We start from the raw sequence: 17,500 nt of genomic DNA, 5'->3' as shown, positions 1-17,500 counted from the left end.
GCTATAACTGAAACAAGATGACCATAGTGATGGCTATAATTGAAACAAGATGGCTATAATTGAAACAAGATGGCTATAATTGAAACAAGATGGCTATAACTGAAACAAGATGACCATAGTGATGGCTATAACTGAAACAAGGTGGCTATAATTGAAACACGATGGCTATAATTGAAACAAGATGGCTATAATTGAAACAAGATGGCTATAATTGAAACAAGATGGCTATAACTGAAACAAGATGACCATAGTGATGGCTATAATTGAAACAAGATGGCTATAACTGAAACAAGATGACCATAGTGATGGCTATAACTGAAACAAGGTGGCTATAATTGAAACAAGATGGCTATAATTGAAACAAGATGGCTATAACTGAAACAAGATGACCATAGTGATGGCTATAACTGAAATAAGATGGCTATAACTGAAACAAAATGACTATAACTGAAACAATATGGCTATAACTGAAACAAGGTGGCTATAACTGAAACAAGGTGGCTATAACTGAAACAAAGTGGCTATAACTGAAACAAGGTGGCTATAACTGAAACAAGTTGGCTATAACTGAAACAAGATGACCATAGTGATGGCTATAACTGAAACAAGGTGGCTATAACTGAAACAAGGTGGCTATAACTGAAACAAGATGGCTATAACTGAAACAAGGTGGCTATAACTGAAACAAGGTGGCTATAACTGAAACAAGGTGGCTATAACTGAAACAAAGTGGCTATAACTGAAACAAGGTGGTTATAACTGAAACAAGATGGCTATAACTGAAACAAGATGGCTATAACTGAAACAAGATGGCTATAACTGAAACAAGGTGGCTATAACTGAAACAAGGTGGCTATAACTGAAACAAGGTGGCTATAACTGAAACAAGATGGCTATAACTGAAACGGGCCTCCCTGTGGCTCAGTTGGTAGAGCATGGTGTTTGCAATGGTGTTTGCAACGCCAGGGTTGTGGGTTCGATTCCCACGGGGGGCCAGTACGAGAAAACAAAAATGTATGAAATGAATTGAAGATGTATGAAATGTATGCATTCACTACTGTAAGTCGCTCTGGATAAGCGCGTCTGCTAAATGACTAAAATGTAAATGTAAGATGGCTATAACTGAAACAAGATGGCTATAACTGAAATAAGATGGCTATAACTGAAACAAGATGACTATAACTGAAACAAGATGACTATAACTGAAATAAGATGGCTATAACTGAAACAAGATGACTATAACTGAAATAAGATGGCTATAACTGAAATAAGATGGCTATAACTGAAATAAGATGGCTATAACTGAAACAAGATGACTATAACTGAAATAAGATGGCTATAACTGAAATAAGATGGCTATAACTCAAACAAGATGGCTATAACTCAAACAAGATGAGTATAACTGAAATAAGATGAGTATAACTGAAATAAGATGGCTATAACTGAAACAAGATGGCTATAACTGAAACAAGGTGGCTATAACTGAAACAAGGTGGCTATAACTGAAACAAAGTGGCTATAACTGAAACAAGGTGGTTATAACTGAAACAAGATGGCTATAACTGAAACAAGATGGCTATAACTGAAACAAGATGGCTATAACTGAAACAAGGTGGCTATAACTGAAACAAGGTGGCTATAACTGAAACAAAGTGGCTATAACTGAAACAAGGTGGCTATAACTGAAACAAGGTGGCTATAACTGAAACAAGGTGGCTATAACTGAAACAAGATGGCTATAACTGAAACGGGCCTCCCTGTGGCTCAGTTGGTAGAGCATGGTGTTTGCAATGGTGTTTGCAACGCCAGGGTTGTGGGTTCGATTCCCACGGGGGGCCAGTACGAGAAAACAAAAATGTATGAAATGAATTGAAGATGTATGAAATGTATGCATTCACTACTGTAAGTCGCTCTGGATAAGCGCGTCTGCTAAATGACTAAAATGTAAATGTAAGATGGCTATAACTGAAACAAGATGGCTATAACTGAAACAAGATGAGTATAACTGAAACAAGATGGCTATAACTGAAATAAGATGGCTATAACTGAAACAAGATGGCTATAACTGAAACAAGATGAGTATAACTGAAACAAGATGACTATAACTGAAATAAGATGGCCATAGAGATGGCTATAACTGAAACAAAAGAGTCGGCATGGCAGAGACTGTTTGTCCTACATTAAGTACCGCTCCCATCTCCTTTCCCTCCCAGACTTACATACCCAAATCTATTGAAACGTGATCTGTTCCCACCCCTCTCACAGGGGACTAGGATGAGGACGTGGGGACGTCGGAGTGTGTGAGCACAATAGGACATGCCATGGATGACAGGGCTGTGATAATGAGTGAATGATTGTGTTCCCTGATGGCTCCTGTGTTTGGAGGGGAGGTCCTGCTCAGGGAAGGCAGAGACACTGACCTTCCTACAGGGCAGTGTGTGTGTTGAGGTAAAGCTAGCATTCAGAAGCCTGTGCAGGGGTCAATGCTGCTTCACATCTCCAAGGAGAGAGGGATGAAAATTAATTAAAATTGGGGCGTGGGGGTGACAGGGTGAGAGAGAGTAGGGGGGAGTTATTCCCGAGGGTCTTTGGGGGAGTTGGAAGGGCTGTCCCAGGGTGACGTAATGACATGACACACAGACACACACACACCTCAGCTATTGTCTGTCCAGCCACGCTCTTGCCACGTCCATCAAAGGCATATCAATGAAGCTTTGGCGTTGTGTGTGTACGTGTGTGTATGTGTGTGTGAATAGTAATTATAACAACTGCATGTTTTGGAGTGCCTGTGGAACAATGGTAGTGAGGAAGTTAATGTGAGAGGCTGTCCCTCAAGGTGCTTCCACTGTCGTGAGGACACAATGAATAGGTCCAGATTGACAGGTCGACCACACACACACACACACACACACACACACACACACACACACACACACACACACACACACACACACACACACACACACACACACACACACACACACACACACACAGAGAGAGAGAGAGAGACACACACACACAGAGAGAGCACACAGAGAGAGAGAGAGAGACACACACACAGAGAGAGAGAGAGACAGAGAGAGAGAGAGAGAGAGAGAGAGACAGAGAGAGAGAGGGAGAGAGAGAGACAGAGAGAGAGAGAGAGACACAGACAGAGAGAGAGAGACATAGAGAGAGAGGGAGAGAGAGACACACACACACACACACACACAAAAACACACACAGAGAGACAAACACAGAGACAAACACACACACACACACAAACAGGTATAAACACACGGGGGACTGTACCTGCGTGCTGACTCCAAAGTCACAGAGCTTCACTTGACCTCTAGTGTTGACCAGCATGTTGGAAGGCTTGACGTCTACAGAAACAAGTACATACAGTAACAGCTGCTACCTCCGCCAATCAGACTGTACTCATGATATATCTTCATTTCACCAGTTTCTCCCAGCAAGAAAATTATCCTGCAGAAACAGGAAATGATTATCCTGCAGCAACAGGAAATTATTATTATTATTGAATTATTATTTTTGTGATACATTTTTTTTGGGGGGGGGGGGGGGGGGCAAATCAAGTCTGACATTTTAAAGTGGAAATTACAAACTTCAGAAGCCAATTTAAACATTGAATACACTACTAAGTTACATTTTCTGCCGAGCAGGAAGATTCTCTGTGACAAAAGTGATCAAATTAAGATCGCATATCTGTACTGTATACAGCATCATGATTGTATCTCCTTTCATGATATTCTACGTATACCTTCCACATCAAATCTACTACCTTCCACCTCACTGACCTCTGTGTAGAATCTACTACCTTCCACATCACTGACCTCTGTAGATTCTACTACCTTCTACATCACTGACCTCTGTGTATAATCTACTACCTTCCACATCACTGATCTCTGTGTAGAATCTACTACCTTCCACATCACTGACGTCTGTAGAATCTACTACCTTCCACATCACTGACCTCTGTAGAATCTATTACCTTCCACATCACTGACCTCTGTAGAATCTACTACCTTCAACATCACGGACCTCTGTTGAATCTACTACCTTCCACACCACTGACCTCTGTAGAATCTACTTTCTTCCACATCACTGACCTCTGTAGAATCTACTACCTTCCACATCACTGACCTCTGTGTAGAATCTACTACCTTCCACATCACTGACCTCTGTAGAATCTACTACCTTCCACCTCACTGACCTCTCTGTAGAATCTACTACCTTCCACATGACTGACCTCTGTAGAATCTACTACCTTCCACATCACTGACCTCTGTAGAATCTACTACCTTCCACATCACTGAACTCTGTAGAATCTACTACCTTCCACATCACTGACCTCTGTGTAGAATCTACTACCTTCCACATCACTGACCTCTGTAGATTCTACTACCTTCCACATCACTGACCTCTGTGTAGAATCTACTAACTTCCACATCACCGACCTCTGTAGAATCTACTACCTTCCACATCACTGATCTCTGTGTATAATCTACTACCTTCCACATCACTGACCTCTGTAGAATCTATTACCTTCCACATCACTGACCTCTGTAGAATCTACTACCTTCAACATCACTGACATCTGTTGAATCTACTACCTTCCACATCACTGACCTCTGGAGAATCTACTACCTTCCACATCACTGACCTCTGTAGAATCTACTACGTTCTACGTCACTGACCTCTGTAGAATCTACTACCTTCCACATCACTGACCTCTGTGTAGAATCTACTACCTTTCACATCACTGACCTCTGTGTAGAATCTACTACCTTCCACATCACTGACCTCTGTAGAATCTATTACCTTCCACATCACTGATCTCTGTGTAGAATCTACTACCTTCCACATCACTGATCTCTGTGTAGAATCTACTACCTTCCACATCACTGATCTCTGTGTAGAATCTACTACCTTCCACATCACTGACCTCTGTAGAATCTACTACCTTCCACATCACTGACCTCTGTAGAATCTACTACCTTCCACATCACTGACCTCTGTAGAATCTACTACCTTCCACATCACTGACCTCTGTGTAGAATCTACTACCTTCCACATCACTGACCTCTGTAGAATCTACTACCTTCCACATCACTGACCTCTATAGAATCTACTACCTTCCACCTCACTGACCTCTGTGTTGAATCTACTACCTTCCACATCACTGACCTCTGTGTAGAATCTACTACCTTCCACATCACTGATCTCTGTGTTGAATCTACTACCTTCCACATCACTGACCTCTGTGTAGAATCTACTACCTTCCACATCACTGATCTCTGTGTAGAATCTACTACCTTCCACATCACTGATCTCTGTGTAGAATCTACTACCTTCCACATCACTGACCTCTGTAGAATCTACTACCTTCCACATCACTGACCTCTGTAGAATCTACTACCTTCCACATCACTGACCTCTGTGTAGAATCTACTACCTTCCACATCACTGACCTCTATAGAATCTACTACCTTCCACCTCACTGACCTCTGTGTTGAATCTACTACCTTCCACATCACTGACCTCTGTAGAATCTACTACCTTCCACATCACTGACCTCTGTAGAATCTACTACCTTCCACCTCACTGACCTCTGGAGAATCTACTACCTTCCACATCACTGACCTCTGTGTTGAATCTACTGCCTTCCACATCACTGACCTCTGTTGAATCTACTTCCTTCAACATCACTGACCTCTGTTGAATCTACTCCCTTCCACATCACTGACCTCTGTGTAGAATCTACTACCTTCCACATCACTGACCTCTGTGTAGAATCTACTACCTTCCACATCACTGACCTCTGTAGAATCTACTACCTTCCACATCACTGACCTCTGTAGAATCTACTACCTTCCACATCACTGACCTCTGTAGAATCTACTACCTTTAACATCACTGACCTCTGTGTAGAATCTACTACCTTCCACATCACTGATCTCTGTGTAGAATCTATTTCCTTCCACATCACTGACCTCTGTAGAATCTACTACCTTCCACATCACTGACCTCTGTAGAAACTACTACCTTCCACATCACTGACCTCTGTTGAATCTACTTTCTTCCACATCACTGACCTCTGTTGAATCTACTACCTTCCACATCACTGACCTCTGTGTAGAATCTACTATCTTCCACATCACTGACCTCTGTAGAATCTACTAACTTCCACATCCCTGATCTCTGTGTAGAATCTACTACCTTCCACATCCCTGACCTCTGTAGAATCTACTACCTTCCACATCCCTGATCTCTGTGTAGAATCTACTACCTTCCACATCACTGACCTGTGTAGAATCTACTACCTTCCACATCACTGACCTCTGTGTAGAATCTACTCCCTTCCACATCACTGACCTCTGTAGAATCTACTACGTTCTACGTCACTGACCTCTGTAGAATCTACTACCTTCCACATCACTGACCTCTGTGTAGAATCTACTACCTTTCACATCACTGACCTCTGTGTAGAATCTACTACCTTCCACATCACTGACCTCTGTAGAATCTACTACCTTCCACATCACTGATCTCTGTGTAGAATCTACTACCTTCCACATCACTGATCTCTGTGTAGAATCTACTACATTCCACATCAATGATCTCTGTGTAGAATCTACTACCTTCCACATCACTGACCTCTGTAGAATCTACTACCTTCCACATCACTGACCTCTGTAGAATCTACTACCTTCCACCTCACTGACCTCTGGAGAATCTACTACCTTCCACATCACTGACCTCTGTGTAGAATCTACTACCTTCCACATCACTGATCTCTGTGTAGAATCTACTACCTTCCACATCACTGATCTCTGTGTAGAATCTACTACCTTCCACATCACTGACCTCTGTAGAATCTACTACCTTCCACATCACTGACCTCTGTAGAATCTACTACCTTCCACATCACTGACCTCTGTAGAATCTACTACCTTCCACATCACTGACCTCTGTGTAGAATCTACTACCTTCCACATCACTGACCTCTATAGAATCTACTACCTTCCACCTCACTGACCTCTGTGTTGAATCTACTACCTTCCACATCACTGACCTCTGTAGAATCTACTACCTTCCACATCACTGACCTCTGTAGAATCTACTACCTTCCACCTCACTGACCTCTGGAGAATCTACTACCTTCCACATCACTGACCTCTGTGTTGAATCTACTGCCTTCCACATCACTGACCTCTGTTGAATCTACTTCCTTCCACATCACTGACCTCTGTTGAATCTACTCCCTTCCACATCACTGACCTCTGTGTAGAATCTACTACCTTCCACATCACTGACCTCTGTGTAGAATCTACTACCTTCCACATCACTGACCTCTGTAGAATCTACTACCTTCCACATCACTGACCTCTGTAGAATCTACTACCTTCCACATCACTGACCTCTGTAGAATCTACTACCTTTAACATCACTGACCTCTGTGTAGAATCTACTACCTTCCACATCACTGATCTCTGTGTAGAATCTATTTCCTTCCACATCACTGACCTCTGTAGAATCTACTACCTTCCACATCACTGACCTCTGTAGAAACTACTACCTTCCACATCACTGACCTCTGTTGAATCTACTTTCTTCCACATCACTGACCTCTGTTGAATCTACTACCTTCCACATCACTGACCTCTGTGTAGAATCTACTATCTTCCACATCACTGACCTCTGTAGAATCTACTAACTTCCACATCCCTGATCTCTGTGTAGAATCTACTACCTTCCACATCCCTGACCTCTGTAGAATCTACTACCTTCCACATCCCTGATCTCTGTGTAGAATCTACTACCTTCCACATCACTGACCTGTGTAGAATCTACTACCTTCCACATCACTGACCTCTGTGTAGAATCTACTCCCTTCCACATCACTGACCTCTGTAGAATCTACTACGTTCTACGTCACTGACCTCTGTAGAATCTACTACCTTCCACATCACTGACCTCTGTGTAGAATCTACTACCTTCCACATCACTGACCTCTGTGTAGAATCTACTACCTTCCACATCACTGACCTCTGTAGAATCTACTACCTTCCACATCACTGATCTCTGTGTAGAATCTACTACCTTCCACATCACTGATCTCTGTGTAGAATCTACTACATTCCACATCAATGATCTCTGTGTAGAATCTACTACCTTCCACATCACTGACCTCTGTAGAATCTACTACCTTCCACATCACTGACCTCTGTAGAATCTACTACCTTCCACCTCACTGACCTCTGGAGAATCTACTACCTTCCACATCACTGACCTCTGTGTAGAATCTACTACCTTCCACATCACTGATCTCTGTGTAGAATCTACTACCTTCCACATCACTGATCTCTGTGTAGAATCTACTACCTTCCACATCACTGACCTCTGTAGAATCTACTACCTTCCACATCACTGACCTCTGTAGAATCTACTACCTTCCACATCACTGACCTCTGTAGAATCTACTACCTTCCACATCACTGACCTCTGTGTAGAATCTACTACCTTCCACATCACTGACCTCTGTAGAATCTACTACCTTCCACATCACTGACCTCTGTAGAATCTACTACCTTCCACCTCACTGACCTCTGTGTTGAATCTACTACCTTCCACTCTCACTGACCTCTGTAGAATCTACTACCTTCCACATCACTGACCTATGTAGAATCTACTACCTTCCACCTCACTGACCTCTGGAGAATCTACTACCTTCCACATCACTGACCTCTGTGTTGAATCTACTACCTTCCACATCACTGACCTCTGTGTAGAATCTACTACCTTCCACATCACTGATCTAAGTGTAGAATCTACTACCTTCCACATCACTGATCTCTGTGTAGAATCTACTACCTTCCACATCACTGACCTCTGTAGAATCTACTAACTTCCACATCACTGACCTCTGTAGAATCTACTACCTTCCACATCACTGACCTCTGTGTAGAATCTACTACCTTCCACATCACTGACCTCTATAGAATCTACTACCTTCCACCTCACTGACCTCTGTGTTGAATCTACTACCTTCCACATCACTGACCTCTGTAGAATCTACTACCTTCCACATCACTGACCTCTGTAGAATCTACTCCCTTCCACCTCACTGACCTCTGGAGAATCTACTACATTCCACATCACTGACCTCTGTGTTGAATCTACTGCCTTCCACATCACTGACCTCTGTTGAATCTACTTCCTTCCACATCACTGACCTCTGTTGAATCTACTCCCTTCCACATCACTGACCTCTGTGTAGAATCTACTACCTTCCACATCACTGACCTCTGTGTAGAATCTACTACCTTCCACATCACTGACCTCTGTAGAATCTACTACCTTCCACATCACTGACCTCTGTAGAATCTACTACCTTCCACATCACTGACCTCTGTAGAATCTACTACCTTTAACATCACTGACCTCTGTGTAGAATCTACTACCTTCCACATCACTGATCTCTGTGTAGAATCTATTTCCTTCCACATCACTGACCTCTGTAGAATCTACTACCTTCCACATCACTGACCTCTGTAGAAACTACTACCTTCCACATCACTGACCTCTGTTGAATCTACTTTCTTCCACATCACTGACCTCTGTTGAATCTACTGCCTTCCACATCACTGACCTCTGTGTAGAATCTACTATCTTCCACATCACTGACCTCTGTAGAATCTACTAACTTCCACATCCCTGATCTCTGTGTAGAATCTACTACCTTCCACATCCCTGACCTCTGTAGAATCTACTACCTTCCACATCCCTGATCTCTGTGTAGAATCTACTACCTTCCACATCACTGACCTGTGTAGAATCTACTACCTTCCACATCACTGACCTCTGTGTAGAATCTACTCCCTTCCACATCACTGACCTCTGTAGAATCTACTACGTTCTACGTCACTGACCTCTGTAGAATCTACTACCTTCCACATCACTGACCTCTGTGTAGAATCTACTACCTTTCACATCACTGACCTCTGTGTAGAATCTACTACCTTCCACATCACTGACCTCTGTAGAATCTACTACCTTCCACATCACTGATCTCTGTGTAGAATCTACTACCTTCCACATCACCGATCTCTGTGTAGAATCTACTACATTCCACATCAATGATCTCTGTGTAGAATCTACTACCTTCCACATCACTGACCTCTGTAGAATCTACTACCTTCCACATCACTGACCTCTGTAGAATCTACTACCTTCCACCTCACTGACCTCTGGAGAATCTACTACCTTCCACATCACTGACCTCTGTGTAGAATCTACTACCTTCCACATCACTGATCTCTGTGTAGAATCTACTACCTTCCACATCACTGATCTCTGTGTAGAATCTACTACCTTCCACATCACTGACCTCTGTAGAATCTACTACCTTCCACATCACTGACCTCTGTAGAATCTACTACCTTCCACATCACTGACCTCTGTAGAATCTACTACCTTCCACATCACTGACCTCTGTGTAGAATCTACTACCTTCCACATCACTGACCTCTGTAGAATCTACTACCTTCCACATCACTGACCTCTGTAGAATCTACTACCTTCCACCTCACTGACCTCTGTGTTGAATCTACTACCTTCCACTCTCACTGACCTCTGTAGAATCTACTACCTTCCACATCACTGACCTATGTAGAATCTACTACCTTCCACCTCACTGACCTCTGGAGAATCTACTACCTTCCACATCACTGACCTCTGTGTTGAATCTACTACCTTCCACATCACTGACCTCTGTGTAGAATCTACTACCTTCCACATCACTGATCTCTGTGTAGAATCTACTACCTTCCACATCACTGATCTCTGTGTAGAATCTACTACCTTCCACATCACTGACCTCTGTAGAATCTACTACCTTCCACATCACTGACCTCTGTAGAATCTACTACCTTCCACATCACTGACCTCTGTGTAGAATCTACTACCTTCCACATCACTGACCTCTGTAGAATCTACTACCTTCCACCTCACTGACCTCTGTGTTGAATCTACTACCTTCCACATCACTGACCTCTGTAGAATCTACTACCTTCCACATCACTGACCTCTGTAGAATCTACTACCTTCCACCTCACTGACCTCTGGAGAATCTACTACATTCCACATCACTGACCTCTGTGTTGAATCTACTGCCTTCCACATCACTGACCTCTGTTGAATCTACTTCCTTCCACATCACTGACCTCTGTTGAATCTACTCCCTTCCACATCACTGACCTCTGTGTAGAATCTACTACCTTCCACATCACTGACCTCTGTGTAGAATCTACTACCTTCCACATCACTGACCTCTGTAGAATCTACTACCTTCCACATCACTGACCTCTGTAGAATCTACTACCTTCCACATCACTGACCTCTGTAGAATCTACTACCTTTCACATCACTGACCTCTGTGTAGAATCTACTACCTTCCACATCACTGATCTCTGTGTAGAATCTATTTCCTTCCACATCACTGACCTCTGTAGAATCTACTACCTTCCACATCACTGACCTCTGTAGAAACTACTACCTTCCACATCACTGACCTCTGTTGAATCTACTTTCTTCCACATCACTGACCTCTGTTGAATCTACTACCTTCCACATCACTGACCTCTGTGTAGAATCTACTATCTTCCACATCACTGACCTCTGTAGAATCTACTAACTTCCACATCCCTGATCTCTGTGTAGAATCTACTACCTTCCACATCCCTGACCTCTGTAGAATCTACTACCTTCCACATCCCTGATCTCTGTGTAGAATCTACTACCTTCCACATCACTGACCTGTGTAGAATCTACTACCTTCCACATCACTGACCTCTGTGTAGAATCTACTCCCTTCCACATCACTGACCTCTATGTAGAATCTATTACCTTTCACCTCACTGACCTCTGTGTAGAATCTACTACCTTCCACATCACTGACCTGTGTAGAATCTACTACCTTCCACATCACTGACCTCTGTAGAATCTACTACCTTCCACATCACTGACCTCTGTAGAATCTACTACCTTCCACCTCACTGACCTCTGGAGAATCTCCTACCTTACACATCACTGACCTCTGTAGAATCTACTACCTTCCACATCACTGACCTCTGTGTAGAATCTACTACCTTCCACATCACTGACCTCTGTAGATTCTACTACCTTCCACATCACTGACCTCTGTGTAGAATCTACTACCTTCCACATCACTGACCTCTGTAGAATCTACTACCTTGCACATCACTGATCTCTGTGTAGAATCTACTACCTTCCACATCACTGATCTCTGTGTAGAATCTACTACCTTCCACATCACTGATCTCTGTGTAGAATCTACTACCTTCCACATCACTGACCTCTGTAGAACCTACTACCTTCCACATCACTGACCTCTGTAGAATCTACTACCTTCCACATCACTGACCTCTGTTGAATCTACTCCCTTCCACATCACTGACCTCTGTGTAGAATCTACTACCTTCCACATCACTGACCTCTGTGTAGAATCTACTACCTTCCACATCACTGACCTCTGTGTAGAATCTACTACCTTCCACATCACTGACCTCTGTAGAATCTACTACCTTCCACATCACTGACCTCTGTAGAATCTACTACCTTCCACGTCACTGACCTCTGTAGAATCTACTACCTTCCACATCACTGACCTCTGTGTAGAATCTACTACCTTTCACATCACTGACCTCTGTGTAGAATCTACTACCTTCCACATCACTGACCTCTGTAGAATCTACTACCTTCCACATCACTGATCTCTGTGTAGAATCTACTACCTTCCACATCACTGATCTCTGTGTAGAATCTACTACCTTCCACATCACTGATCTCTGTGTAGAATCTACTACCTTCCACATCACTGACCTCTGTAGAATCTACTACCTTCCACATCACTGACCTCTGTAGAATCTACCACCTTCCACCTCACTGACCTCTGGAGAATCTACTACCTTCCACATCACTGACCTCTGGAGAATCTACTACCTTCCACATCACTGACCTCTGTGTAGAATCTACTACCTTCCACATCACTGACCTCTGTAGAAACTACTACCTTCCACATCACTGACCTCTGTTGAATCTACTTTCTTCCACATCACTGACCTCTGTTGAATCTACTACCTTCCACATCACTGACCTCTGTGTAGAATCTACTATCTTCCACATCACTGACCTCTGTAGAATCTACTAACTTCCACATCCCTGATCTCTGTGTAGAATCTACTAGCTTCCACATCCCTGACCTCTGTAGAATCTACTACCTTCCACATCCCTGATCTCTGTGTAGAATCTACTACCTTCCACATCACTGACCTGTGTAGAATCTACTACCTTCCACATCACTGACCTCTGTGTAGAATCTACTCCCTTCCACATCACTGACCTCTATGTAGAATCTATTACCTTTCACCTCACTGACCTCTGTGTAGAATCTACTACCTTCCACATCACTGACCTGTGTAGAATCTACTACCTTCCACATCACTGACCTCTGTAGAATCTACTACCTTCCACATCACTGACCTCTGTAGAATCTACTACCTTCCACCTCACTGACCTCTGGAGAATCTCCTACCTTACACATCACTGACCTCTGGAGAATCTACTACCTTCCACATCACTGACCTCTGTGTAGAATCTACTACCTTCCACATCACTGACCTCTGTAGATTCTACTACCTTCCACATCACTGACCTCTGTGTAGAATCTACTACCTTCCACATCACTGACCTCTGTAGAATCTACTACCTTGCACATCACTGATCTCTGTGTAGAATCTACTACCTTCCACATCACTGATCTCTGTGTAGAATCTACTACCTTCCACATCACTGATCTCTGTGTAGAATCTACTACCTTCCACATCACTGACCTCTGTAGAACCTACTACCTTCCACATCACTGACCTCTGTAGAATCTACTAACTTCCACATCACTGACCTCTGTTGAATCTACTCCCTTCCACATCACTGACCTCTGTGTAGAATCTACTACCTTCCACATCACTGACCTCTGTGTAGAATCTACTACCTTCCACATCACTGACCTCTGTGTAGAATCTACTACCTTCCACATCACTGACCTCTGTAGAATCTACTACCTTCCACATCACTGACCTCTGTAGAATCTACTACCTTCCACATCACTGACCTCTGTAGAATCTACTACCTTCCACGTCACTGACCTCTGTAGAATCTACTACCTTCCACATCACTGACCTCTGTGTAGAATCTACTACCTTTCACATCACTGACCTCTGTGTAGAATCTACTACCTTTCACATCACTGACCTCTGTGTAGAATCTACTACCTTCCAAATCACTGACCTCTGTAGAATCTACTACCTTCCACATCACTGACCTCTGTAGAATCTACTACCTTCCACATCACTGACCTCTGTAGAATCTACTACCTTCCACATCACTGACCTCTGTAGAATCTACTACCTTCCACATCACTGACCTCTGTGTAGAATCTACTACCTTCCACATCACTGACCTCTGTAGAATCTACTACCTTCCACATCACTGACCTCTGTGTAGAATCTACTAACTTCCACATCACTGACCTCTGTAGAATCTACTACCTTCCACATCACTGACCTCTGTGTAGAATCTACTAACTTCCACATCACTGACCTCTGTAGAATCTACTACCTTCCACATCAATGATCTCTGTGTAGAATCTACTACCTTCCACATCACTGATCTCTGTGTAGAATATACTACCTTCCACATCACTGACGTCTGTAGAATCTACTACCTTCCACATCACTGACCTCTGTAGAATCTATTACCTTCCACATCACTGACCTCTGTAGAATCTACTACCTTCCACATCACTGACCTCTGTTGAATCTACTACCTTCCACATCACTGACCTCTGTAGAATCTACTACGTTCTACGTCACTGACCTCTGTAGAATCTACTACCTTCCACATCACTGACCTCTGTGTAGAATCTACTACGTTCTACATCACTGACCTCTGTGTAGAATCTACTACCTTCCACGTCACTGACCTCTGTGTAGAATCTACTACCTTTCACATCACTGACCTCTGTGTAGAATCTACTACCTTCCACATCACTGACCTCTGTAGAATCTACTACCTTCCACATCACTGATCTCTGTGTAGAATCTACTACCTTCCACATCACTGATCTCTGTGTAGAATCTACTACCTTCCACATCACTGATCTCTGTGTAGAATCTACTACCTTCCACATCACTGACCTCTGTAGAATCTACTACCTTCCACATCACTGACCTCTGTAGAATCTACCACCTTCCACCTCACTGACCTCTGGAGAATCTACTACCTTCCACATCACTGACCTCTGGAGAATCTACTACCTTCCACATCACTGACCTCTGTGTAGAATCTACTACCTTCCACATCACTGATCTCTGTGTAGAATCTACTACCTTCCACATCACTGATCTCTGTGTAGAATCTACTACCTTCCACATCACTGACCTCTGTAGAATCTACTACCTTCCACATCACTGACCTCTGTAGAATCTACTACCTTCCACCTCACTGACCTCTGGAGAATCTACTACCTTCCACATCACTGACCTCTGTGTTGAATCTACTACCTTCCACATCACTGACCTCTGTTGAATCTACTTCCTTCCACATCACTGACCTCTGTTGAATCTACTTCCTTCCACATCACTGACCTCTGTTGAATCTACTCCCTTCCACATCACTGACCATTGTGTAGAATCTACTACCTTCCACATCACTGACCTCTGTGTAGAATCTACTACCTTCCACATCACTGACCTCTGTAGAATCTACTACCTTCCACATCACTGACATCTGTAGAATCTACTACCTTCCACATCACTGACCTCTGTAGAATCTACTACCTTTAACATCACTGACCTCTGTGTAGAATCTACTACCTTCCACATCACTGATCTCTGTGTAGAATCTACTACCTTCCACATCACTGACCTCTGTAGAATCTACTACCTTCCACATCACTGACCTCTGTAGAAACTACTACCTTCCACATCACTGACCTCTGTTGAATCTACTTTCTTCCACATCACTGACCTCTGTAGAATCTACTACCTTCCACCTCACTGACCTCTGTGTAGAATCTACTATCTTCCACATCACTGACCTCTGTAGAATCTACTAACTTCCACATCCCTGATCTCTGTGTAGAATCTACTACCTTCCACATCACTGACCTCTATGTAGAATCTATTACCTTTCACCTCACTGACCTCTGTGTAGAATCTACTACCTTCCACATCACTGACCTCTGTAGAATCTACTACCTTCCACATCACTGACCTCTGTAGAATCTACTACCTTCCACCTCACTGACCTCTGGAGAATCTACTACCTTCCACATCACTGACCTCTGTGTAGAATCTACTACCTTCCACATCACTGACCTCTGTAGAATCTACCACCTTCCACCTCACTGACCTCTGGAGAATCTACTACCTTCCACATCACTGACCTCTGGAGAATCTACTACCTTCCACATCACTGACCTCTGTGTAGAATCTACTACCTTCCACATCACTGATCTCTGTGTAGAATCTACTACCTTCCACATCACTGATCTCTGTGTAGAATCTACTACCTTCCACATCACTGACCTCTGTAGAATCTACTACCTTCCACATCACTGACCTCTGTAGAATCTACTACCTTCCACCTCACTGACCTCTGGAGAATCTACTACCTTCCACATCACTGACCTCTGTGTTGAATCTACTACCTTCCACATCACTGACCTCTGTTGAATCTACTTCCTTCCACATCACTGACCTCTGTTGAATCTACTCCCTTCCACATCACTGACCATTGTGTAGAATCTACTACCTTCCACATCACTGACCTCTGTGTAGAATCTACTACCTTCCACATCACTGACCTCTGTAGAATCTACTACCTTCCACATCACTGACCTCTGTAGAATCTACTACCTTCCACATCACTGACCTCTGTAGAATCTACTACCTTTAACATCACTGACCTCTGTGTAGAATCTACTACCTTCCACATCACTGATCTCTGTGTAGAATCTACTACCTTCCACATCACTGACCTCTGTAGAATCTACTACCTTCCACATCACTGACCTCTGTAGAAACTACTACCTTCCACATCACTGACCTCTGTTGAATCTACTTTCTTCCACATCACTGACCTCTGTTGAATCTACTACCTTCCACATCACTGACCTCTGTAGAATCTACTACCTTCCACCTCACTGACCTCTGTGTAGAATCTACTATCTTCCACATCACTGACCTCTGTAGAATCTACTAACTTCCACATCCCTGATCTCTGTGTAGAATCTACTACCTTCCACATCCACTGACCTCTATGTAAATCTTATTACCTTTCAACCTCACTGACCTCTGTGAGAATCTACTACCTTCCACATCACGGACCTGTGTAGAATTACACTTCCACTCACTGA

At 43.2% G+C, this 17,500-nt stretch overlaps 1 protein-coding gene across 1 annotated transcript in view; it reads right to left on the bottom strand.

Annotated features, from left to right (window-relative positions):
- LOC115183286 (dual specificity mitogen-activated protein kinase kinase 5-like) overlaps nt 1-17,500 on the bottom strand; it is a 90,350-nt gene that overhangs the window by 52,743 nt on the left and 20,107 nt on the right. The window contains exon 6 of the mRNA XM_029744611.1: nt 3,292-3,365. Coding sequence (XP_029600471.1) covers nt 3,292-3,365 — 74 coding nt within the window. The remainder of the gene's footprint in view (nt 1-3,291; nt 3,366-17,500) is intronic.

Source organism: Salmo trutta, unplaced genomic scaffold (assembly GCF_901001165.1).
Source record: "Salmo trutta unplaced genomic scaffold, fSalTru1.1, whole genome shotgun sequence".
Classification (NCBI taxonomy): Eukaryota; Metazoa; Chordata; class Actinopteri; order Salmoniformes; family Salmonidae; genus Salmo; species Salmo trutta.
Note: the sequence above shows the minus strand (reverse complement) of the source record. Positions and strands in the feature narration are given on the sequence as shown.